The following is a 26,781-nucleotide window of genomic DNA, read 5'->3' as shown; positions in this document are numbered from 1 at the left end:
TGATGTTAAGAGAAGAAATCTTACCTGTTACCTACCGTCTGAGTCCTGCAGATGTGCAGCAACGCTGTGAAGTGAGTTTTAAAGTCACAATTCCCCTTTCACGTCCTGATAAGAGAAGCTGCTGTTAAGAGAAGAAATCTTACCTGTTACCTACCGTCTGAGTCCTGCAGATGTGCAGCAACGCTGTGAAGTGAGTTTTAAAGTTACGATTTCCCTTGCATGTCCTGATAAGAGAATCTGCTGCTGAGCGAAGAAACATTGCCTGTTACCTACCGTCTGAGTCCTGCAGATGTGCAGCAACGCTGTGGAGTAAGCCTTCCCAGCCACTATTACACCAGTGGGTCTCGAAGACAGTGAATAAGCGATCCAGCGGCTACTCCGGTCGAATAGCCTTAGAAGACAAGAGTTGCTTATTCTTTCCTCAAGTTGATTATTATTCAATAAAGATTGTTACTTGTGAACTAAATTACTTGCCTCCTCCTTTGTCCGTCTGTCGCGTGCCTGTGGTGTCGGCTCCTCACGGTGGTGTCAGGGGCGGCTGGTCATCCGAGTACACACACACACACACACACACACACACACACACACACACACACACACACACACACACACACACACACACACACACACACACACACACACACACACACACACACACACACACACACACAGCCCCTCCCCTCCGTGCACACACCGCGTCTCCATGAAAACGAGTGTTCGTTGAAATCAAGTTCACTAAAGGTTGGTCTCTCGTGAACACCTTTACACAATAAAAAGTGGTATAAATGTATTTTAAATTCTGAATAATATTTTGGCAGTGTGTTAATGTCGACCCAAGAAGCGATTGCGCCTTCTTTAGAAAGTTAACTAGTCGCAAGTTTGAGGTAAAATGCAGTTGGGTTGTCGATGTCAAAACACCATAAGCTGTGATTCAAAAATTAAATAATGTTATGTCATGTTTTTACTCTTACACTGAATATTTCCTGCTTCAGTCCAGATTATTGAGTTGTATTGTATAGGGTAAATTTAGGGTGTGAAAATTGTACAGCTGTGGGATATGTTTTTTTTTTTTCTCAGAATGAGCTCCACTTGTGTGGCTCAAAAATGGGTTGAACACACACTGTTCATGTGTGTCTTCAGTCTGTTGGCTATTTAGGTTTTTTCCTGGCACACGTCACTTACACATTTTGCACTTACTGCGGAGTCTTGTGTAGCCTAGACTGTTTACATATTTTTCCTCACTGGAGTTAGGCTACAAAACTTGCAATTTTCTAAAACAACATTCGGGCACAATAAATACTATATAATGGCATTTCTATGCGTTTGTTGTGTGTAAAGTCTGTCAATCATCATTAGAGCGCCACCCTCAGGCGGAATAACACAAGGACATTAGAATTCTGCCAAAAGTGTGTTTCTGATGTGTTCAGTGATTAGGATATAAAGCTTACAAAGTGTTTATCATAAACTAAGACCCGGAATCTGCCCTATCTAAATTTACAGCCAGGAGCCGCTACTGGTTTGTGCTGTTGCAAAATATTATTAATTTCACAGTTAAATGATTAAATGTATTTTAGTGAAGCTTCATTAAAACAACATCAAGTGATTTTAAAGCTTTAATCTGTGAAAAACTCTGTTTTCAGGAGTGATTGGAGTTAATGGTGTTTGGCTAGTGTCAGTGAAAGAGGGAGATTCAATCACTCTAAACTCTGACACTGAAATGATGGATGATGATCTGATCCAGTGGAAGTTTGGATATAGCATCACTTTAATAGCCGAAATCAATAAACGGGCCGACAGAATCACTGTATATGATGATGTTCTTGATGGGAGATTCAGAGACAGACTGAAGCTGGACAATCAAACTGGATCTCTGACCATCACAGACACCACAATGAAACATGCTGGATATTATAAAATACTGACCAACAGTGCAAGAAAGAGTTTCGATCTCACAGTCTCTGGTGAGTTAAACATTTATTTCACCTGTTTTATGTTTTAATCAGCACAGAAATACAATTATTATTCCAAACTCCATTTTGCTTTTGTTGTTTGATGATATTCACTTCCAATTTAAACTTCAAACTATTTATTTTAGTAAACCATATAAAAAATAAAAAATAAACTGTTTCTGTTTGTTCTGTGTGTGTTTTGTGAGACAGTAGTGAAGGAAATATCAGTAAATAAGGGAGATTTTGTCACTCTACACAATGATCTTACTGAAATGAAGGATGACGATCGGATTCAGTGGAGTTTTGAATATGGACCTGTAATAGCTGAAATCAATAAACAGGCCGACAGAATCACTGTATATGATGATGTTCTTGATGGGAGATTCAGAGACAGACTGAAGCTGGACAATCAAACTGGATCTCTGACCATCACAAACACCACAACCACAGACTCTGGAGTTTATGAACTTGACATCAACTATATGAAGATGATTTTCATTCTCACTTTCTACGGTGAGTTAAATTTCATTTCTCTTTCAATTCGGTTCACTTCGGCATTGCGTTTGCTAACGCTTATGGAAAACCCCTTCCTCCAAGTACTAAAACCCGATAAGTTCAGAATACTCACATTTTGAACGTGCAGGCGGCTTTAGCATATCAATATTATTCTGTGAAGCAGGGGAGTCTCAAGACGTTAACATTATTGCCCTGCTTTGACGTTAAAATTACACTCTAAGCAGTGACTCTACAATAGCATTCAAAATGTGCATTCAAAAGCACTGGGGAAGCACAGCTTTACTGTTCTGTGTAAAAACAGTGTTTGCCAATGATTGAAACATGTCTTCATCATGATATTCAAACAATCAAAAAGCATATAAGAAATGTTCACAGATGTTTGATTTACTTACAAGTTGTTCCATTAAGTTTGCTCCGGTCGCTTGCGAGTGTCTGCCAATGTTGAATGGATTCTTCTGATAACGCTGGTTAGAGCAACTGTGACGTAGTACTGTTCGGGTTTACAGTGTATTTAATCATGGCGGTAACACCCGAAATATGGGCGGGCTTCCCACACTATATAAGGTGGAGCGTCATTCATTCAGAAACTTTTCCTTCAGTCAACCTTCTGCAAGAAGCCTATCATCAAGCAAGACTTATAATGATCCACACGCTGCAGTGGACAACGTCTTCTCATCCCTTGCTGTGTTCTGGGGAGCCTTAAAGGAACCGTATGTAAGAAATGTATTTCAATTAATCATAAAATGGCCCTGATATGTCACTAGACATTAAGAAATCATGTTCATTTCAAATACTTATATCACTGACAACAGTAGTCCGGCCAGGATATTGTCATTTAAAAGTGAAGTTGCAGCCCTCAACTGATGTTGATGTTGTCATGTTGTGTTTTGGCCTGATGCTCCACCCTCCACCTATCTACCAATCACGAAGTCAGTAGTGTTTCGGCATCCGGGTTGCCAGCTCTGCTCTAGTTACCACAGCTGCAGCTACAAACGTGTCGGATAAAAAATGTCTAACGTTACGAAACCTAAAAGACCTCGTTATGAGTCCGAAATACGGCGTGACAAAGTCCGAAATAAAACAAGGATTTGTATAGGAGATTCCTTTGAAAGATGGAGACGGCTGAAAACGGAGAAGAATTTGAAGACAGACGCCAACGTTGCTAATGTTCTCCTGGACAGGTAAGATTCATCTATGTGAAGCATAAACATAATTAATAGAAAAAAAACGTACTGTGTAGGACTCGTCACTTGCCATTGGAAGCTCCTTGTTGCAGCCTACCAGTGGCGGAACTAGAGTTTTATACATGGGGTGGCCAGGGGGTGGCCACTGCTACTTTCGGGGGTACACAGTACACACACACACACACACAGTGGAAAAGCTTGTGGAAAGAATTGGGTCACTCTGTTTGTGTCTATAAGTGTTGAACATCCAAAATATTTGCAGAAAACAAAGCTGAAGCACCAAGGATATAAGATACCGCATGTGTCTGTTATGAACTGCTGCGTTTATTTTTTTTATTTTTTTTTTATTAGATATAGCAGGCATCAAGCAGACATGTCCTTGAAAATTTATAATAATTTATAATAATTCTAATTCTAATTATTTAATTTATAATTATTTTTTTTGTGTTCATTTTTGGGTGAACTATCCTTTTAATCTGGCAAAATCATCTCAACTTAAATTCCTGAATTGGGTATGTGATTGACTGCCTGTGTCTGGTAGATGCTCTGACCTGTTGCTGGTCCTGAAGTCTGACCACACTGACTCTGACTAGCCAGTGGTGATGTAAGGGCTGGGGTCTGTTTGCACCTGATCTGCCTGTTAGTCCAGTCATTTTAAGACAAAATGGGGGTCAACCTTGAACAAATTGCAACAGAAGCAAACTCAACTGATTTTGTATCCTCAATATGTCCTGAGTAAGGAAAAAAAAGTCCCGAAGAATCCCATTAGGGGAAAGTTTCGAAAAAGACCCAAATATAGCCTATTCATTCTTTCTCTCACGTGAATGGGGTAAAAATTTTAACCTTTAGATATCACCATGAAAATTACTGAGTTGATTACTTACATCAAGACAAACAAAAAATGTATTCCAAGATTTTTGAAATTGTTTGTTAAGATGGACAAACGGTGCATAATCTAATTATGTATGTGCTAATTTGCATAAATACCACAACAGATCTAAACATTGGGTATAGCCAGGTGAACATGTCTTGTTGAATCTTGTTGACACATAACAGTAAAATACTTAATGTTAAGGTCTGAATGGAACCCATTTAGGCTACCCATGAGCATTAATACATAGAGGCAGGAAGAAGTACTTTAGAAACCAGCCTTTATTAATTATTAAGAGATGGGGTTTGGGTCTGGGTCTGTGGGACTGTTTCTGGGGGACGAGTCTGAGGGAAGAACAGGAGACAAGGGTAAGGAGAAGGAGAATGCAAGGAGAATGCAGAAGACAAAAGGCAGGTAAAATAAAAAGTGAATCCCCAGAAACAGTTTTTGAAACTTTCCCCTAATGGGATTCTTCTGGACTTGTTTTCCCCTTAAGACAAGAATTCCAAGGCACTCGAATATTAGTGAAAAAAGTTTAAAAAGCCTTTATTTCATTCCTGGCTTAAAAATTGGTGAGAAGTGCACCTACGCGTTGCGGCTACATGCCTTCCCTGAAGTGCACCTACGCGTTGCGGCTACATGCCTTCCCAGGCATGTAGCCGCAACGCGTAGGTGCACTTCTCACCAACTATCTGTCGATCAAATCGGTATTCTTGCAACAATTTTTCAGCACTAAGATGGTCCAAAGGGTTCTCCCTTTCCCTAAAAATTTTACTTGGCACATAATGATCTTCAGCTGGTTCCATAAATTCAGCCATGTCGTATTTTTGTCCCCGTTTAGAAACGCCGGATGGCCACAGGGGAGATAGCTGAATCAGCTCGAGTGCAGAGTGCTGTCAATCCGCTTGCTTGCAGAGCGCCGATCAGTCAGCTTGATAGCAGGATAGGAATCTGAGTTCCTATGGCAGAATGTATGACGCAGTACGACTGAACCGTATCGATAAGGAACATGTGTTAGTTTCAAAAGAGTCAGATTTGTTAAAATACCAAAGTGTGGTAATGTCTGCAAAAAAAAAAAAAAAGATCTCTTTATAAACAAGTATTTCTAGATACAATTTTCCAAACACCAATCTCTCTGGTAACCAAATGCAAATTTCTCCAAATGAACAATTATATAGGTTATTGTGTTTTCTCATTATTATTCGCTGATTACTTTGGTTGTAACAATGCAGGCAAACATTATAAATGTTATTCACTGGTTTCAGGATCAAAATGGATGCTGCAATGGTTTTCGTCTTAGTTTTATATCTACAGAAATGTGGTTAGATCTGTTGGGTGGATAAACAGCTTCTGCTGAATGTTTGTGGAAGATTTTTTTCTCTAAGTACGATAAACTCCTGCATGTGCAATTTAAGAGTGCACGCTTTCACTGCGTGATGTAGCCTCTTATAATGCAGTGTGAATTCCCCCAAACATCAAGATATGAGGATAAAATGTGGATGATTTTTCATATCTTTTTACACTTATGTCGTAAGACCATGTTAAGCAATATCACACGAGAAAGAAGAGTGCTGTTTTTCCTGAACATCAGCATGATTGTAAATGTGATACTGATTTTATGTAAAAGTTCAACAAACAAAAAGTTAACAGTCTTAGACACAATATCACATCTTAGACACAATATTGTCTGTTTTTGCTCTGTTTCACAAAGAATATAGTTATATCATATAGGCCAGTGGTTCCCAACCTTTTTTTGTCTGAGACCCCCTTTTCCCCAAGAAAATATTTTAGGGCCCCCCTTCACATTTAATGATATTATCACTCTTGTAAGCTTGCAGCAAGGATGACAAAATATGTTGTTTTCAAACAAACGGTATGTTTACTATAACCAGATATGTTTATGCACAAATAATAGCCTATAATATTGAAAATGCAATAACAAAAACATCAGTAGGCCCTTTGTAATTTAAAAACGTAGGAGTAGCCTATAAATTGGCCCTATTTGAAATGCTATAACAAAAAATATTCATACTGGTGTGTAGGTAAAAAAAAAAAAAAAAATGCTAGGCTACTACTAAATGACTGCTGTCTGGGACCTCAATACTTGCATGTTATTTGTGAGGCATTATCAATGTGAGGCTTTATTTTTTACGCTTTTGGCGCTATAGCGAGCGATAGTAAACTTGCGTTTATTAACAGAATAATGCGTCTTTCGGAAGAACATTGTAGCCGGAACTACTTCTCTCTCTGTGTGCGTCTATGACGAGTCACGCAGGTACTGGGCTACTCCGCAGCGGCAGCGATCCGAACCAGTGTTAAATAGTCCCAATGTAAACACTTATTATAGGTGTACCATAGTGGTTCCGGATAAGACAAAAACACGGATTGGAAATGGATTCATGATGAACTCGCTTAATATATACATTTTGTACATTTTTAACAGAAAAAAAGTTAATGATTTTATTTAATGCTCATTGCTCAAAACTTTTCAAAATATGACGGGACCCCCCACAGAGCTCGCTGAGGCCCCCTTGTGGGCCGCGACCCCCCTGTTGGGAACCAATGATATAGGCTACAAACAAATCCACAGAAGAGCAGTCACGCGTCTCTGAGAAACTCACACACAGCAGTGTTTTGTTTGAATCTGTATTTTTTAACGAATTGGGTGAGTCAAAGATGATTCAAAGACCCATTATTAAATGCAGTCACTTGCTTCGTTCCTGAATCAGTCGGTTGTTTTGAACAAATCGGCTTAATTAATTATTCAGTGACTTATTCATTAAGACAGTGACTTGCCGCCACACACTGGTAGTTTTAGTGTCATATTTAAAGTATCATTTCATTTTGTAAATATTTTTGATTTAATATTTTTCAAGTTGTTTTCAAAACAATATCAACATTATTGTCACAGTATGTTCAGTGTATTTAGTTTTCATGGACTTTTAGTTTGTTTTCATTCATCTTCTGTGTTCCTTGATCGTTTGCATCAGCTTTGTGTCATTAATCATCTTGTTTGAGTCACTATTTAAGTTCTCCCTTTACAGTCTGTCAGTCTGCACTATCTGTCTGTCTGCCTTTTGGGATTTACTAAACTTTGTCTGGAACAAAGACATTGTCTTCGACTGCCTGCACACACCCGTGACAGAAGACCGAATCAAGATATGGATTATGCAGCTCGATTTGCTGCTGTGGCTCTTGAGAGCACAGAATTTTTGTCTTTTCTTTAAAATTCTCGCCATCACCAGCCCCTACGACGATAAGACCCTGGAGTCACTGTTCTGGATCAGGGTAAATTACCATCATCCCGTCGACCTCCCAGACACCACTGGTCAGAACTGGAAAGAAGCCATCATCCGGTGTCTGGAGAGCGTCCTTCCCCGATCCAGAACACAGCCAGACCCAGAGCCAGAATCACCACCATCGACCGCGGAGAAATAGTGTGAGTCCCCCGCAGATGGAGATCTACCCCCCGCCTGAGGACAGAGCTGCCCCTCGTCCTGGAAGTGGAGCTCCATCATACTGTAATGGCACTTTTCCACTGCATGGCACGGCTCGGCTCGCTTTGCTTTTCCAGTGTGTGGTACGATTCGGCACAGCTGGTGTTTTCTGACCAGAGGGGTGAGTCAGCGACATCAGCGAACAAGGGAACAGTGAGTACGAAGAATGAGAACTGGCTGATAGACTTCAAGAAGGGAAGTTTCAACTTCCTCCCTATCCCACCCGGTACCTTCATCATCGCTGATTCTAGACAGCACTATGAACTATGATTTTATAATTTCTTCAATCTACCGCTGCCGGATGTCTACAGCTCCAGGGAGTTCCTGTGACGTCGAGCTGCAGCTCATGCATCCGTGCGAGAGGATCCTGCGTCTTCGCCTCTGGACCATTTTCTCTTCGCTCCATCTCGGCCCGTCAACCTGTCGGCTCCATCTTGGCTCCGCCAACATTCAACTCCACCTGAGACCCTCGGACTTGCGGCTTCACCGGGTTCCCTCGTCCTACCGGCTCCCCCTTGGTCAGTCGTCACACCATTTCTGCCACGGACATGTGGGCCACCCGCTGCACTCCGTCCCTCCACCCCTACTGCTGCAGCAGGTTTCTCCTTCCCCTTGGCGTCACCTCTGTCTTCCATCACACCGGCTCCACCTCAGCCCTCGGGTTCTCTGGCTCCACCTTCGACGTTTGTCGCCGCGGCATCGCCTTGGTATCCAGTGCCAGCGATGTTGCTTGATTCCATCAGCTCTGTGCCTGCGGAGCTCGATGGTGTTTTTAGCCCCCAATGGCTCCTTCCAGGCTGCTAACCCTAACCTCAACCCTAAACCTACCCATCCCCTTGCTGCCTGGAAGGCGCCGTTGGGGGCTAAAAACACCAAACACCGCCTGCGGATCCATCGGCCACGTCTCTGTTGCCTCAACACCACCTGGACTCCTCCCTCTCTCTTCCCTCATCTCTGGGCTGTCGGCACTGGCAAGCTCTGGGTCTGTGCTAGCGGACTATCTCCACCTTTACTGCCAGGGGATCGCCGTCCACTCACCACCATCCCATCACCATATTCTGCACCACCTTGGACCCTTCAGTTCCGTCTCCTCGCAGTCAGCCGTCCTCTGTGTAAACCTCCCCCAGCTTGCCTTGGCATGCCCACCCTTTGCCATCTCTTCGCCATCTCCTGGCTCTTTGCCTGCAGCATCGCCTCGGCCACATCCACAGCACCCTCCATCCCTAGCTCACTTCTCCTGTTACAGCGCGAGATCACGCCTACCGGGAGAGGGTGTTCTGTCAGAGTATGTTCAGTGTGTTTAGTTTTCATGTAAAGAATTTTACATAAAAGTTTACATAAAATACCCTTATGGTAAAAATGCCCAAAAAAGGTACAAATCTATAACATAATTTCTGCCACTGCTGCAAACTAACCACACAGAATTTGAAAAGCTCCAGGAGTCAGCTGTCCGTGATATATTTGATACATTGAGCAAAATTGTTAACAAAACATGTAAACATGATTAAATATGATTGACAGCACACAACACTAAATAACACACCAATAGATACAGATCTCTAATCCAATAGTTAACTCTTTATTTTTCATACAGGCCCATAAATGTAAGATCAGCAAAAGCTTGTTGATTCTCATGATGTTAAAGGAGATGGATGTGTGAACGGAAACTGTGACTGAGGTCACGGCCAGATAAATATCATAGTTCAGTCGTGTTTCAGATCAATCTGAGTGTTTCAGACATTTTAAGAGTTACTATTGTGGCCTTTCAGTGAACCGATGAAGAAAATGTAAGTTTTGCTCTGTTTGTGGCGTCTGAATCCGTGTATCATTCGTTCAGTCGTTTTTTGAATTAATATTGAATATAGAAAAATTAGAAAACGGTTCCTTTTTCGTTTTTCATTTTTTACAAAAAAACGAAAAACAAGAATTCAGCTGGATTTCTCGTTTTTCGTTCTCAGTTAGAAAAATGAATAAACAGCTTGAATATTCGATTTCTACACGTGGGCGGGAATTAAACGCCCCTTTCCTCTGATTTGTCAGCCGAAGATCAAACTGTTCCGTCATCAGTTCTGCACAGCAGAATAAGAGTCCTCCGTTGTGCGGATTCTTAACGCATTTATTGCAACTACATTTAATCTTTTTCTCATCAAACAACCAGACTAACGAATGTCTCGACACAACCCGTACCGGGGAATAGACTAGATAGGGCTTTCTTCTGTGTATATATAAATTCACCTACGCTTTGCATCAGCTGGCTATATGGGCAGGGTAAATGACGGCTGTTAGCCTATCATTGTCGCCAGGGATGTAGTGGAGGCTAAACGCACGTAAACGCCGTTTACGCACCTCCCAAAATTCGGAAATAGCGTTTGCCCACCTCCAAAGTGCGTTTATCCACCTCAAATTGCGTTTATCCACCTCTAAATTTCACGTTATTTGAGCAAACTATGCTTTTCCAGTGCGTGATCGCCGATCGGTACATGATTCGAGCATTTGGGCCGTTAATGACAGAGCAGAACGTTGAGCAGAGAGCGCAGCGCGCCGACACACACACACACACACACGGAACAAAGAGAACGCCACACACGGAGCAGAAAACACACGCTCGTGAAGTTACTATACAACGTGAAGTTACTATACAAGCTGCGCGAGAATGAAACTTGATCGCAGCCGCAACAGAAAATCATTAAAACTAGGCAAAAAAGTTTTTTTTTTTTTTTTTTTTTTTTTTTTTTTACAATTCATTACATGCAGCTGGTTTAATGTAATGAGCATGTCAAAACCCAACTGTACAAGACATTCAGAGGGAATCAAGCCTGCACCAGATTAAAGACTTTTCCCTCTACAGGGAAACACTGATCCACATTTTTCTGATAGACCAAACAACTAATCAATTAATCGAGGAAATATTCAACAGATTAATCGACTATGAAAATAACCCCAAATCCCTATCATTATGTTCAAGTGCATTGCATTGGAAGCCCTGGGTATAAGCCTCCCTCTCTATCTCTCTTAAATATTTTTGTTCTCTCTGTTTTGTCATTTAGTAAACTTTATAGATTTCAACCATATTATTCCTTCTTGAGTCTCTTTAACAAGAACTTCGATTAATGTATGAATTGAATAGTGATTTTGTGACCTATGATGAGGGAACAACCAGTGATACCCTTGGTAGTACCATCAAATGATAGCCTATAGCGATGTCATCAGGATACACATACACCGGTAGGCAGTGACCCACCTTACCGGGTGATCAAGTTGTGGTCCACCAGAATTTATAGTTTACCCACCTCTTTTTTTACCACTACACCACTGATTGTCGCCCTCGCCCAGTAGCCTAATTATTTTTTTTTTATTATAAATTAAGATATAAATCAATATAATTAGTTGTAAATTAATTTTTTTTAACACTAATACAAAAAGAAAAGAATAATGCATTGACTATATAATTGGCCTATTTTAACGTTAACGTATAAACTGTCATTCAGACTGACAACTGGAGAAGTTTTATGATGTAGGCCTTGTGTTTTAAAATGTATTATAATTTATATCTCTAGGATGCGCGCTTGTGCGTGGCGCGCCGGGTCATGTTGAGAGGGAAACGCGCGCGTCACATCGTTGTAAAAAAAGCATATTCATAAATAGTGTAAAAGACCGGTAAATAAAATACAACATTAACATTATAAACACTATTAATAACAACATAATATGCGTATTTTAACGAGAAACTGAAACTGTACAGAGCAGACGTTGGGTTCGGGCATCTCTCATTCGTCCAATAGCCTATCCATATTTGCAATGTAACATTTGGATGCTAATTAATAATGTAAAGAAGGCTTCGTACTTCATTCGAGTCCCAATATACACGTGAATCAGCATCTCCACAGCAAGGGAAATTAGTTTGGAATGTCAACAGACCAATTAAGCAGAATAACGTTTTATATGTTTTGTTGACTGTGTTTTATTTTAATAACGAACAGGCTGCGACACCCGACATCACTTGGATGTGTTGCTCAACAGGGGATTTAATAGCTACTGTCGTTTAATACTCTCATTCGAAACAGTAACATTTATATGTCTATTTGTGTAGGCTACTTTCAAAATGACTACAACATATCATGCCTTTGAAATTATTATATAAGAATAATTATTATTATAAATGATTATTATATTCTTTCTGTCGCACACCAAAAATCAACCAAAATAGCCTACAGACAATATATTCTATGTCTTGGCGCGCCTATATATTTTTGAAGGTCAACATTAAGATTAATCACAGCGTGCTTCATGTTAAAAAAAAAAAAAACCCGTGACTTGACTTTACAATCCGGAAAATAGCAAATTATTTCACGGACCCCCTGGCACTTGAGAACTCCTGGTCTACACAGAAGAAAGCCCCATCTAGTCTATTCCCCAGTACGGGTTGTGTCGAGACATTCGTTAGTCTGGTTGTTTGATGAGAAAAAGATTAAATGTACTTGCAATAAATGCGTTAAGAATCCGCACAACGGAGGACTCTTATTCTGCTGTGCAGAACTGATGACGGAACAGTTTGATCTTCGGCTGACAAATCAGAGGAAAGGGGCGTTTAATTCCCGCCCACGTGTAGAAATCGAATATTCAAGCTGTTTATTCATTTTTCTAACTGAGAACGAAAAACGAGAAATCCAGCTGAATTCTTGTTTTTCGTTTTTTGGAAAAAATGAAAAAACGAAAAAGGAACCGTTTTCAAATTTTTCTACTTTCAATGTTAATTCAAAAAACGACTGAACGAATGATACACGGATTCGTCTGGTTGGTGAGTTTTAAATGTGTTTTTATGGATTTTGTCTTTGTACTGCTGCAGAATATTATTCACTTCACATTTTAGTGAAGCTTCATCAAACCAACATCAAGTGTTTTTAAAGCTTTAATCTGTGAAAAACTCTGTTCTTCAGGAGTGTTTGGTGATGATGAAGTGAAGTCAGTGTCTGTGCGAGAGGGAAATTTTGTCACTCTTAACTCTGATCTTACTGAAATGAAGGATGATGATGTGATTCAGTGGAGATTTGAAAATGAAAACACTTTAATTGCTGAAATCAATAAACGGGCCGTCAGAATCATTGTATATAATGGTGGGAGATTCAGAGACAGACTGAAGCTGGACAATCAAACTGGATCTCTGACCATCACAAACACTAGAACTGAACATGATGGAGGTTATAAACTACAGATCAACAGTGAGATCAAGAGTTTCAGTCTCACTGTCTACAGTGAGTTTATTATTGTTTTCGTTTCTTTTATTTATTGCAACATTAAAGTAAATCTGAAGAAGTATAAAATTACTTAAAATGTCTAAATAACTTTTTTTCAGGTTAATATTTAACTTTCTATTTCAGATTGTTTTAAATGCTCTACTTTTAATAATCTTGGTTCCTCACATGTTTTTTCCTCTGCTTGAATATCTTCATTCATCCTCATTTGTCTTTATTCTCTCATGTTTTCCTGCTCGTCTGCCTGTTCCTGTCATCAGCAGTAACTCTTCACACTGTTCTTCTTCATCATCATCATGTTCATTGGTGTGTCCATCAGTGGTGAATGTGAGTCATGTGACTCTCTCCTGGTACAAAGGAATCAGTGTATTGTCCAGCATCAGTGTGTGTGATCTCAGCATCAGTCTCTCTCTACCTCTGGAGGTGGAATATCAGGATAAAAACACCTACAGCTGTGTGCTGAACAATCCCATCAGCAACCAGACCACACATCTGGACATCAACACACTCTGTCACACATGTTCAGGTACGCCAGTGCTGATATTAGTGTTTATTGACTGATCTGATCTCAGTTTGATGTGTTTATTCCTCAGACTCTGTCCACTGTTGTGGTCCTACTGAAGCTGTGATCCGATTGGTCCTCTCTGCTCTGGTGGGCGTGGCTACTGTCATTATTGTGGTTTATGAGATCAGATCCAGAAGAGCTGAACGAGATCAAGCACATATTCACACATCAGGTACCCATTTCTCATATTACTATTTTTCTTATAATTTATTAATCATCATTTATTAATCTTAATTTATTTGTAATGACTTTTTATATTAATTTGTTGGCATTTACTTTTTTTTTCTTTTTTTTTTTAGGTGGCTCATTTTCACCTTAGAAGATAATTTGAGAAGAAACTCATTAATACTCGAAGTGTCAAATGTGAGTGTTAGTCGTGATAAATACTGATGATTACCAAATATTGCGTTGCTTACTCTATATTAGTTAATATAATTCGCATTGCTTTCCTTTTTAACTTTTTTATTCATTTTTTTTACAATCCTATATTTATTTGATTGTGGACTTTTAAAATGACTTCTCTAATCACACTGAAAGCATCTCATGTCTGGTAGTGTTATTATTGTACAGATCAGATGTCTCTAATACTCTCCTCTACTGGCTGAACATGTATATTTCTCTCAGATAAGACAATAATTCTGCTGTCCATTTTCCATATGTATTTGCTTGCCTTTATTAATAAAGTTTTCTCACTCTGAGGTTCAAGAGTCTCTCCATGTTTTATTACATTATGTTGAGCGCCCCCTGGAGGAATACTAACTTTATGTATTTTTAACAATTTCTGCACTACTCCACATAGGCTATAAAACTTTACATTATTTTAAACATTGGGTCTCATTCACTAAAGCAATAGTTTTATTTTTTAGCATTTATTAAATTATTTTTGTACAGTATATCTGCAAGATTTTCTAATGCACTCTTGTATACATTATGTATGAAGGTACTGCCTGTAATCGACCAGTCTCTGTTATCCCGTTTCCATCTTAACGCTGCTGGTTCTCGTGCCGGAGCTGGACTCACGTTCGACGGGGAGCTGTTAACTTCAGACTGCCGTCATGCATTTCACTCACAACCTAAAGATGCTGTGACTCACTGCATAATCTGGCCATAAACAAACTGTGACATATTTTATCATCCAAAGTGTTTAGATTTAGTATCTTACCCAATAAAATTATTTATTTTATACAAGGCATCAGGTGTTTCCATGACGTGAAAAGACTGAAGCAACACTCGTTTAGGTTGTGTCCCTGTATGCTTTGCATAAAATGAAATGATTTACAGCAAAGTAATGATGTTATACATAAAATAAAATGTACACAAACTTGTATTTTACTGAAGATATGCACCAATTCAACGAATCAAACATTATGCATTTTATTACGGAACTTGGTAAAAAAACATTGGTGGTTCTGCTGGGCCCTTATCGTCCTAACTACAGCACTCGTGGGATGTGTGTGGGAACACTAACAAGGGCAATAAAGACTGCAGTCTCTATCATCAGTCACCAAGTCGCCTCGAGACCAGGGGCTTTACTCTCACAGCTCTTACTAGCTTGCCTCCATTACACTCGCCCCCCAAACCTCATTCCCATCCGGGTCACGGCACCACATGTGACCGGTCCTACTCAGCTTGATTTGATTTATTGGTTTATTTAAAAGGGGACAGTGCAATTTCATAAAACACATGAACAAACATGGTTAAAAAAGCCAGAATTAGCCAAAAGGCTATTTTTCATCTGTAGTCCCCTGGCCAAGATGTAAAAAAGCATTAAAATACGAACAAAAAAATACATTTTGCAAGTCCATGGCAAATTGACTACAATATAACTACAATATAAATGACACTGTACAATAACCTAAGGTACACTGTACCTGTTACAATAATAAGACACACAAAAAACACATTTTCAGAAAGGCTATAGTATATCAAATATATAATACTGCTCAAAAGGCTCTGCTTTTAATGTTGGCAGACATACTTGTTAATGAGCCAAACTTTCAATTTTTTTGTAAAGGCCTTGTAAGTGTTGAGCTGTCTAACCTCCTCAGGTATAGAATTCCATTCTGCAGCGCCCCTCACTGACCAGGCCGAGCGACTAAAAGCGCTCCTGCGCAGAGGGATGACACAGTCCCCTCTGGCAGAGCCTCGAGTGACGCGCTCAGAGCTGTTTCTTTGGCTGATGAACTCAGCCAGAGGAGCTGGGGCCAAATCATGTGTCACTTTGTATATAAGACTCAGATCTAAAAACTTGTGAATACTGTCCCATTTTAAAAAGCTGTGTTTTTTTTAAATTGCACAATGATGATAGTGCCTTGGTTTTTTGTCCATGATTTTAATGGCTTGTTTGTATAATGATTCCAAAGGTCTTTTTGCGCTCTGACTTGCTTGAGACCAACTTATTAAACAGTAATTGAGATGGCTGAAAATCATGGAATGTAAAAAAATTTGTGCAGCTTCGGTTGACATGTCATTTCGAATTGAGCGGAAATTTGCAAGATTAAACTTGATTATTTTACATAGTTTTTCAATATGGGCTTTAAAGGAAAGATGTGAATCTATTACTAAGCCAAGATATTTGTATTGATTTACGATTCGTAATTTTTCTCCAGCAACTATTATGTCTGGAGTAAATGAAGTTCTATTGGTTTTACTGAAGAACATACCTACAGTTTTCGAAATATTCAGCTGCAGGCAGTTCTCCTGCAGCCAATATGTAACACGAATCATTGCTTTAGTGAGTTTATCTGCAACAATGTCTTTAGAGCGACCATGAACAAATAGAACGGTGTCATCCGCATACATTAAACATTCTACTTCAGAGCAAACATTAGGCAAGTCATTAACATAAAGGCTAAATAAGAGGGGCCCTAATATTGAGCCCTGAGGAACCCCGGTGGTTAGCCTAAGAGACTCAGAATTGCAGTTGTTAATTAGTACAGATTGTGTACGATCATGCAGGTAGGATTCAAACCAGCTAACAGTGTCACGAGAGAATTTAAATTGTGGAAGCTTGTTAAGTAGAACTGAGTGGTTCACTGTATCAAAGGCTTTCTTGAGATCCAAGAATACCGCCCCTACTACTCCCCCCTTGTCAAGAAAAGATTTTATTTTCTCAATAAAAAGGCACGTAGCCGTTTCAGTGGAGTGTTTTGATCTAAAACCAAACTGCATGGCATGAAAAGAGGGGGAGCTACTGTTTAAGTACTGGACAGTCTGCTCAACCACCCATTTTTCTGCAATTTTAGAAATGGCCGGAAGAATGCTTATTGGTCGGTAGTTTTTCATGAAGGTAGATAGACCAGACTTAAAAACTGGCGTAACAATAGCAGATTTCCAGGCCTTTGGAAAATGACCACTGGAAATAGATAGATTAATAATAGAAGCAATGGGAGTAGCCAGAGCGGATCCTGAATTTTTAAGCATGTTCGTGTCCATACCAAATACATCCCTGGCCTTAGATGGTTTTAGGGTTTTAATTATGTCAATGACTTTAGTCTCAGTGATATTTGTTATGAAGAAAGACTGTGTTGCAGACACTAAGTGTTCTTTTTTTTGTTTTATTGTAAAGTTCTTAGAGATTTCTGCTACCGATTTAATAAAATAATTATTAAATGCATCAGCTATTATCTTTGGTTCTGTTATAAAGTCTCCATTTAATTCAATTTGCATTTGTTTTGTCTTATTTTTGTTGGACTCACCTGTCAGTTTTTTTATATAATGCCAGGTTATTTTAGAATTTCCACGTGCAGTATTCAAAGCAGAAATGAAAAAGTCAGCTTTAGATCTCCTTATTTCTCTCACTACTCTATTTCTTAAAGAGATAAATTGATGCCTGTTATATCCTGATTTTACAGACAGCTTCAAGGAATGATCTCGTTCTTTCATCAATTTCAAAACAGATTCATTTAACCATGGAAGGCCATTTTTTTTAGCTCGTAATCTAATTTTCCGTGTAAATTGAGTAATAATTTGCTGTATTTTATTAGAAAATAGAGAACAATCCTTGTCCAAGTTTATGCCAGAGAGTAATTCATCCCAATTTACATCATCGATTGAATCTATGAAGTTTTGTTGTTCCTGCTTTGGTATCCTAAAGGATTCTGTGGCTGGCAAAGGTTTAAAACGCTTTTTATTTAATTTTCTGGTGACCATTATGAGATTGTGATCAGACAATCCAGTAAGCATATTATATGATTTCAAAATCCTATCTGGCCTGTTTGTAAAAGCTAAATCAATTTGAGTGCTTGTAGAGTTTGTAATACTCGTAGCACCATTAATCACCTGAGCCATATCCATTTTATCCATTACCTTTTTCAAGTTTTTCCTAATTTGCTTAACTTCCCAATTAACATTCAGGTCACCTAATATTATAAGTTCTTTTGCAGGATTAAGTTGTTTTGATAAAATGTCCAGCTTTTCATAAAAATCTGCATTTGATGAAGGAGGTCTATAAATAACCACAAGAATGTAAGACATTTGCGGTGACAAAGTCACATTTAAACCAATAAATTCCAAATCATTCTCATCTGTGACATGAATTTCATTACAGTTAAAAGTGTCCTTGGCATAAATCATAACCCCCCCTCCCTTGGAACCCTGTCTGTCTTTACGGAACATTTTATAACCAGGTATAGATATTATTGCAGAGGGTGAAGTTTCCTTAAGCCATGTCTCAGAAAGGCATAAGAAGTCAATATTAGAATCAGTAAGTAAGTGGCGAACTTGATCACTTTTTAAATTGATACTTTGTATATTTAAATGTGCACATAGAATGCCTTTCGGTTTAGATCTTGAATCCCAAATTAGTTTGGAGTTATTAACTGTCTGAAATACCCTAAGTTTCCGGTGTTTTATTATCGCCGGATTTGGCAGTTTCCTGTTTCTATTGTTGACGTTATTCGCAGTTAGCTCCACAATTTCTGCGCTATCACCCGTTGCACGGCTCCCAAACCCAAAAGAAAGAGAAGATGGAGCTCGAACTTTACTTGCCGATGTAGAAAGGGTCTGACAGCCGCTGACGGAGGCCAGCGAGCCGGCCGCTCCGGTAAGATCCGTATCAGCTGGGGGACTGCCGACAACACTCCCCCGCGTCGACCCCACGGCACAGCTCAATGAGCACGATGGACTCCGGTGAAACGGCGCTCCCCGGCCATCCCGGATGGCGCCCCCGTCCAAACACTCAACCGATGGGGGCATCCCATACGGCGGAAGGGGCAGCGCAGTGAAGTCGGTAGACCCGCCGCCGCCGCCAACCCCCGACGGATCCGCCCAACCGGCGACCACATCCGCTCCAAACACCAATCCCTCCCCGCTCACCAGAGAAACAGAAGAACCGAGGTAAGTGTTTAGCTCAAACGTGTCGCTTGTAATATAAGTGCGTACCTGTAAGTTTCTTGGGATGCTCCTGCAGTAGTTAGATGTGATGATATGGTGACTATCTGATGTTGGACCATTTGTCGGACCGGGGCATTGATGGATGTCCCCGGACAGCAAAAGGCAGATGGTGATTATTAGTGCGAGGCTCTGTTGCGGCTTGAGTGCCGATTTGGTATGCTTTCTCTTTTCGCTAAACAGATGTGGATGAATGAAAGTAGCAGCCAGGACGTGTTTTCCAAGTCCAAGATGTTTAGTGACTTTGATTATTACAAAGTCCACTGATATAGGTTTAGTTATGCTGTTAGAACTATAAGAGTCATTCAAAATACGACTAGTTTCTGTGTAAAAAAAGGTGTTTGTAAGCAGTGCATAAGCAAAGAGTGCACCAGCTATCCCTGCCACACCCGGCACGGCCATCTTGGCACAGCCATCTTGGCACCTCTTGCTCAAGCAAGTTTCGAACCAGCGTCTCCAACATGGGAGGAGGGCACACTAACAAGGACACTAAACCCAGATAGCACACGTACGTCGGGCCGACGTTGGCCCGATGTACAAAGTTCCATCGGCACGACGTCGCTCAGAGATCGTTTGCTCATCGGCAATATGTCGCCTCGACGTCGGCCTTTGATCGCAAATGATCTCCGGCCGATGTTTGAACGATGCAAAGCTGTAAATCTTTTGGCAGCTCTGCATGGGTTTTATAGGACCTTTATTTATATAGGTCGGACCTTTCGGGCTACTCCTTTAGACACCATGCGGTGCTTTCATTGACGCACGCACTTACGAACACACGCACGCACGCACACACACACACACACACACAGAGCGGAGATCGCGCTGCAACACTCACTCAGCAGCACATAAACTGTAGTCAACATTGCCCCGAGACTTAAATTGATAAAATAGCTTTGATACTGAACACATGCAACTTTCATCACTCAAAATGGCCATATTCAAGAAAAAAAGTGGAGTAGTTTTACAGTTTCATCTTACCTTGCACTCTTTCAACGTTAAACTGATGGAATACATGCTCTGCTTCTGTGAACAGTAAACCCCGCCCTCTATGATTTGATTGGCTATCTATTTGGATGGTCGCTGTAAGGTAGACCAGCCTAAAATGTAACTTTTAAACCTTTTTGCCATTCTAAAAACAGCGGAGAAAGAATTTCCAATACTGAATTTCCAGTTTGGCCATTTCTAACTATTGACATACTATTGTTATTATTGATATAATTATAGACTTGTCCCCCTCAATGTCTATGTACATATATACAGCCCTGGAGTTACTTGACTATCCAATATGAAAAAAGTAGGCTATACTGACATTGAAAAATATCTTCTTAATGTTGTGTGTAACTGTCTCTAGTATAATGAACAGACACAATTCAAGTTAAGACATTTTAATGACACCAGAAAGAACTCCAGGAGAAAAGGGATCAAAAAGGAACAGCAACAATGTAGAGAAGGATTCTACCTGGCAACCTGTAACAGAGTGAAAAAGCAGTTAGGACTAAAGCTAAGAATAAAATTGTCATTACACTGGATAATATAATTAAAAATCTAACAACAATCAAAGGTACATCAGCTGGCAAACCATTTAATAGTTTAATAGGTTTAATAGTCTATTTAAAGGGAATGATTGTGGTGGGGAGTTTGCTCAAACTACGGCAGCGATACAGCGAATAGTTGTTCTAAAAGACGGCGCCGTCCGCGGAGCGCTTTCAAAGGCCAGTGAAAGCAGAATGTCAGTTAAGTTGTAAGTAGACGCTAACTGTTTCTCATGGGTTCGTATGGTATTTTAAACATTTACAGGTGTAAGTCTGTGATTTTATTGCCATCCGAATCCATAATGTCTTTGTGATTCGGAAATATGTAAAACACAAATTATCTGATCTAATAACATCATGTTGTAGTATCATATGACTATTAGAACCAATTTTTCATATTTAGAGAACAGACTATGGTCAACATCAGCATATCCTCCACTAGCCTTGATGATGTTTTTCAACTTGCTCATGTGTGATGATGATCACTAGTAGGTTTTAGTTAAATTGTTGTTTTAAGTAAATATTTTATGGCAATTGACCAATCAATTTCCTCAAATGAAGTGAGCTATCTCAGGTTTTAATTCAGTACATTATTAATAACAGTAACATACTGTAAAGATTACATTAAAGAACTGTAAATTCACAGCTGCTCTTGTTTTGCTGCTTTTACAGGTGTGCTGTATAATTTTACAGTATAATTGTCGTTTATGATTTACAGTACTCTTGTAAAATTTACAGGCTTACTGGCAACCACAATTGCCAGTAAGTTGCTGCAAATTTTACAGCAATTTGTTAGTGCTGTATTTTTACTGTTAAATTGTAGTTGATGTTTTACAGTACTCTTGTAAAATTTACAGGCTTACTGGCAACCAAAATTGCCAGTAAGTTGCTGTAAATTCTACAGTAAATTTTTTACAGTGCACATATTAACTGTAAAACAAGATTATGAGATGTGTTAATTGAATGCTTGGCTAAAGAGTTGTGTCTTTAGTCTAGATTTAAATTGGGAGAGTGTGTCTGAGCCCCGAACATTATCAGGAAGGTTATTTATGTAAGTAAAAGAGTAGCAAAACTCGAGAGCATAAAGATGTGAATTTGAGAACTTATCCCCTGTAAAATACAAGTCCAAAGTTGAATTTAAAGATTTGCACACGCAGAACGTGACTTAACGTATAGACAGTGATATTAAAATAAATAAATGATAACTCAGTAAACACCATACTAATTAAAAATAGACTGCTATGTACAGTTAAGCGTTTTCCTCACATAGAAAACTGGTAGAAAACGCTTAAAGGTCCCATGGCATGAAAATTTCACTTTATGAGGTTTTTTAACATTAATATGAGTTCCCCTAGCCTGCCTATGGTCCCCCAGTGGCTAGAAATTGTGATAGGTGTAAACCAAGCCCTGGGTATCCTGCTCTGCCTTTGAGAAAATGAAAGCTGGTAATAATCATAAATGTTTCTTGAGCGTCAAATCATCAAATTAGAATGATTTCTGAAGGATCATATGAAGCTGTGATGCTGAAAATTCAGTTTTGATCACAGGAATTAATTACATTTTACAATATATTCACATAGAAAACAGTTATTTAAAATTTGTTATTTCACAATATTATTGTCTTGGTGAACATAAGAGACTTCTTTCAAAACACAATTTTTTTACCAACACAATTAGTGTATGTTTGACATTAGTGTATGTTTTAAGTTTTACTTACTAATCATATGGTTCATAGCGCCTTAGAGATGATGATCCGAGATGATGATCCGCCCAACTCTGCTACGGTGGAGGCCAGGGCATCAACATTGAAGGATCTAGGAACACAACAATCCATTTGTCACAGAGCCAAACAATATTATTATATAATGCCAGGTTTATTACAAGTAAGAAGCTATAGCTAAGCTATATTATATATAAGCTACAGCAGAGGTGAAATGCTTTTCTGAGATGAGTTTCTGAATCTATTTGACCTGCATCTGGGCATGGAGTACCTACGGCCTGAGGGAAGTAGCTTGAACTGGCAGGACAAAGGATGACTAGGGTCAGCTGCCTTCTTTGCCACTCTGTTGGAGTAAATGTGTGTGAGAGAGGGGGAAAGTTAATGCCTGCAATCTTGCTACATGTCCTAACAATACTCTCTAATCGTTTTTTGTTTTTTGTAGACAAGGAACCAAACCAGCAGATAAAACAGAAGGTTAAAACAGACTCAATAAAACAAGAATAAAACATTCTCATCAAAGTGGGGTCAATGTTAAAATTCCTCAGTCTACGGTAAAAATACATTCGCTGTTGGGCTTTGGCACAAACAGCATCAGTGTGTGATTCAAAACATAGCTTACTATCAATTATTGTGCCATGGTAGCTGCTACTTGTATTCTTGTACTATCTCAATAGGTTGGCCATCAATGATAGTGAGGGGAAGAGGGGGGCTCTGTTTCCTAAAATCAATAATTAATTCTTTAGTTTTGGATTTCCTACCTGTATTTCCTACTTCTCTGGCAGCAGCTTTCTTCAGAAATGTTGAAGTCGTGGAGCTTTCCCTCTATTATGGGTTATTTTGTTGCTGCTGAAATCACAGAACATTTTTTTTTTTATCAAATTTTGTTTACCACTGAGCTAACATAGTTTTAACCAATGTTATCACTCCATGTAAGTGACGTCACCGATTACATACGTTTATGTTTACGTTTGTGTAAAATAAATTAGCTCACTTCCAAGTAAAACCTTTACAAAACCTCTCATATACACAAAAGAGGTGATTAAAAGCCCAAACTTTCATAAACAAAAGCTCAACCGAGTTAACTTTAACGTTAGCTTAACTTACCTCTTCTGAAAACGGTTGAGATGCTAACGGACTTTCTCCGAAGACACAAAGCCATGTCTATAAAAGTAAATATTCAACATAAGCGTATCAATTACAAGTAAGAGAAGTGTCAAGAACAGTTGTGTGTATTATCCGTGTGATTTTAGAGACTAATATCACCTGAAAGCAGTGAAAACAACAGCGAGAGAGGGAGTTTTCTTGCTTACCAGTCGCAGTGGTCCCGCGGCGTTTCCATGGCAACTCTGCGCCGCGGCCGCTCCAGTGTTTGAAAGCGACTTGAAAGTTCACGCGCACAACGCGACATCGGCCTCCCGTATAGTGGGCCGACCAAAAGCCGACGTAACGGAGCTGGGAAATAGAGCACTGTCTGACAAGAGATCTGCCTACGCCTGGCCGACGCCTTTGCGATGTTATAGGGAGGGAGGCCGACGCTCGATGTTAGGCCAACGTCGGCCCGACGTACGTGTGCTATCTGGGAAGACTAGGGCTGACTTCTAATAGTCGAGGATTCGACGATTCGATTCGGAGAGGTCTGATTCGACTATGAACCTCGTAGTCGAATTTACATGGGCGTCAGTTTGGTTTGAAATGTGCTGGACAGAGCTAGACGCATTCGCATTTTCAGAAGGGCTGGGTACAAAATAGTTTTTTTTCCCGCTTTCGCGCAGGTCATGTTTTGAAAGAAGATGTCCTGTAGCTTACTAATGTAAATAAATAAAAATGTATTCAAAAATCTGCTTCACATTTTCAGCAGGGCTGCGGAGCGGCTGTGGGTTGACTCCACACGGTTCTCATGGGCTTTATTTATAGGCTAAGTCCTAATGTGAAAAAAGGTTTACGTGGTTTAATGTAGGCCTACCTAAACAATGATTACCAAATTTCCCTCTCATATTGCTCCTCATAACCACTGAAAATGGTCAAAAAATCGAACCCAGAGTCCAATTATTATGGACGTTATCTGATTCTGCTTCACATTTTCAGCAGGGCAGCCGAGCGGCTGTGAGTTGACTCCACACGGTTCTCATGGGCGTGAAAAAGCTTTACGTGGTTTAATGTACCTAAACAACGATCACCAAATTTCCCTCTCATATTGCTCCTCATAACCACTGAAAATGGTCAAAAAATCGAACCCAGGGTCCAATTATTGTGGACGTTTTGTGACATTAAGCGTTTCTGCTTCACATTTTCAGCAGGGCAGCGGAGCGGCTGTGGGTTGACTCCACACGGTTCTCATGGACATAAAGCTTTACGTGGTTTTGTTTATGAAATGTTATGATATATGTGTGATATGTTTTGTTCATGTGGCTTTAAATGAATAGAAGGTATTTGTTACACACCATGTTTTTCTTTTAGTTTTTTTTTTTTGCACTTTTGTTTGAAATGGAAAAAATCTAGCTGCTATCAAAAAAAAAAAAAAGGTTCGACTATCAGTCGATTACGGCAAAATCTAACGAATCAGATTCGACTATGAAAATCCTTAGTCGAAAACAGCCCTACTAAAGACCACAGCTGACCTCTACTAACTCTTAGGGGAGACCGGGGACAGTTGCAACAGGGGACGGTTGCAACATGTCATTTTTCTCCAATCAGAAACAAGCTAGAGTGATGACACTCATACTGCACATGCACAGTTAGACCCTCCATCCACCAAGAAGACAGTAGACATATTCAACATCTGCTGCTGCATTTATTGAACAAAACTTGTTTTGGAGGTATGAAAGTAAAAATTTTCATGAGATATATTTTTGTCATACTGTCCTGAAATTTTGTATGAATTAATCAAAACTTACTTTGTTTGAATTATTGTTTTGTTGACTTCTAAGTGACATGGTTAGCATGTGTCAAAGTCAGTGTGTCTAGCAGGCATATGATGTTCTGTCATGGCTGATAGGGTTGGGGACGGTTGCAACATGTTATAAATTGCATGTTTAATAAAAGTTTGTTGCATTGCAAATTGTTAAATTCTTCCTGTCTGACACTGAAATATGGAGAGATTGAATAGCATCTGTAACACCTGCACACTGAATCTATAGGCCTATGTTCTACACATGAACAAACAAAACTCAATAACTGTTATTTGATAAATATGACTAAATAAATAAATAATAGGCTACAATAATATTATTGAAATAAATAAAACTATAATATTATAGTAGGCCTAAAACCGTTAATATTTTCAGAATTCTTTGCTCATTGAGACAAAAAGCTTAAGTTAATTAATTAAAGGTATAGCGGAGGATGTTTTACTTCCTGGTGGGTAGTCTAAACTATTGGTCCTCCTAATTGTCAATCATTCTGGTGAATCAATCAACGTTTTCAAAAAGTGGAGAGGGCGGGTCTTATCTAAAATTTGGAAAGATCCTCCGCTATACCTTAAAATTTAAGGTATTTTTAACATGTTGCAACCGTCCCTGGGTTGTGTTGCAACTGTCCCCTGGGTCGGGGTCAGTTGCAACATCTGACTTCTTCCATTCAAATAAATACTGTGAATGATATGTCATATATAATCATCTTTAAATGGTATGGGTAATTAGCAGACAGATGCAAGTTTAATATATACAAATTTGGTTGGTCTAGTCCAAATCGTCTCTGAGTAATTGAGAGAAATGCAAAAAGTATTGCAACTGTCCCCGGTCTCCCCTACTAGTTGGCCTCCTTTACACTGTGAGACTAAAATCAGTCGAATAGTTCTGTTCATTTATGGCGCTTTTCCACTACACAGTACCAGCTCGCCTCGACTCGACTCGACTCGGCTCTGTTTGGTTTTCCACTGTGTAAAAGTTGTACCTGAACCTGCTTCCAGGTACTTTTTTTCGTACCACCTCCGGCGAGGTTCTAAGCGAGCTGAGGCGATACTAAAACGTGACGTGAAAACAAGGCAGACTGCTGATTGGTCAGAGAGAATCGTCACTATTCACTGCGTCATCATTGCACGCGCCAGACGGAGTATCCTGAATAAAAAACAGCAAAAACAAAAACATCCAAAAACAGCATACACTCGATTTCCTCCATTGTCCTGTGTGTGTGGGTAGCGGGTGTGTCTCGTGCGTCTCGCGTAAAAGATTAAGTCACGGCAGTTTCCGCTATGACGACCAGGTACTATTGTGGAGGTACTATCTGCAATGGAAAACGGAGCGATAAGCGAGCCGAGACGAGGCGAGTCGAGTCGAGTCGAGTCGAGTCGAGTCGAGTTGAGCTGG

At 39.6% G+C, this 26,781-nt stretch overlaps 1 protein-coding gene and 1 long non-coding RNA gene across 5 annotated transcripts in view; one reads left to right on the top strand and one right to left on the bottom strand.

Moving 5' to 3' along the window:
- Positions 1-1,495: 1,495 nt before the first annotated feature.
- Positions 1,496-26,781, top strand: part of LOC309476239 (uncharacterized protein) — a 43,656-nt gene continuing 18,370 nt past the window's right edge. Inside the window, exons 1-2 of the mRNA XM_082139509.1 lie at positions 1,496-1,961; positions 2,160-2,462. Of these exons, the coding sequence (XP_081995635.1) occupies positions 1,718-1,961; positions 2,160-2,462 (547 nt within the window). The 5' untranslated portion in view covers positions 1,496-1,717. The remainder of the gene's footprint in view (positions 1,962-2,159; positions 2,463-26,781) is intronic.
- LOC309474986 lies at positions 21,783-24,059 on the bottom strand. 4 transcript variants are annotated; one of them, XR_014197455.1, is made up of 5 exons: positions 23,788-24,059; positions 23,582-23,638; positions 23,236-23,323; positions 22,753-22,820; positions 21,783-22,571 (listed from the first exon to the last, which is right to left on the bottom strand). It is a non-coding gene; the product is annotated as an uncharacterized lncRNA (long non-coding RNA). The 4 variants fall into 4 exon arrangements; XR_014197456.1 differs by lacking the exon at positions 23,582-23,638 and having other exon boundaries at positions 21,784-22,571; positions 23,236-23,320; XR_014197458.1 differs by lacking the exon at positions 23,788-24,059 and having other exon boundaries at positions 21,784-22,571; positions 23,236-23,320; positions 23,582-23,613.

Source organism: Leuciscus leuciscus (genome assembly GCF_965113295.1).
Source record: "Leuciscus leuciscus genome assembly, chromosome: 15".
NCBI classification, from domain to species: Eukaryota; Metazoa; Chordata; class Actinopteri; order Cypriniformes; family Leuciscidae; genus Leuciscus; species Leuciscus leuciscus.
This window is presented reverse-complemented; position numbering and strand designations above follow the sequence as displayed.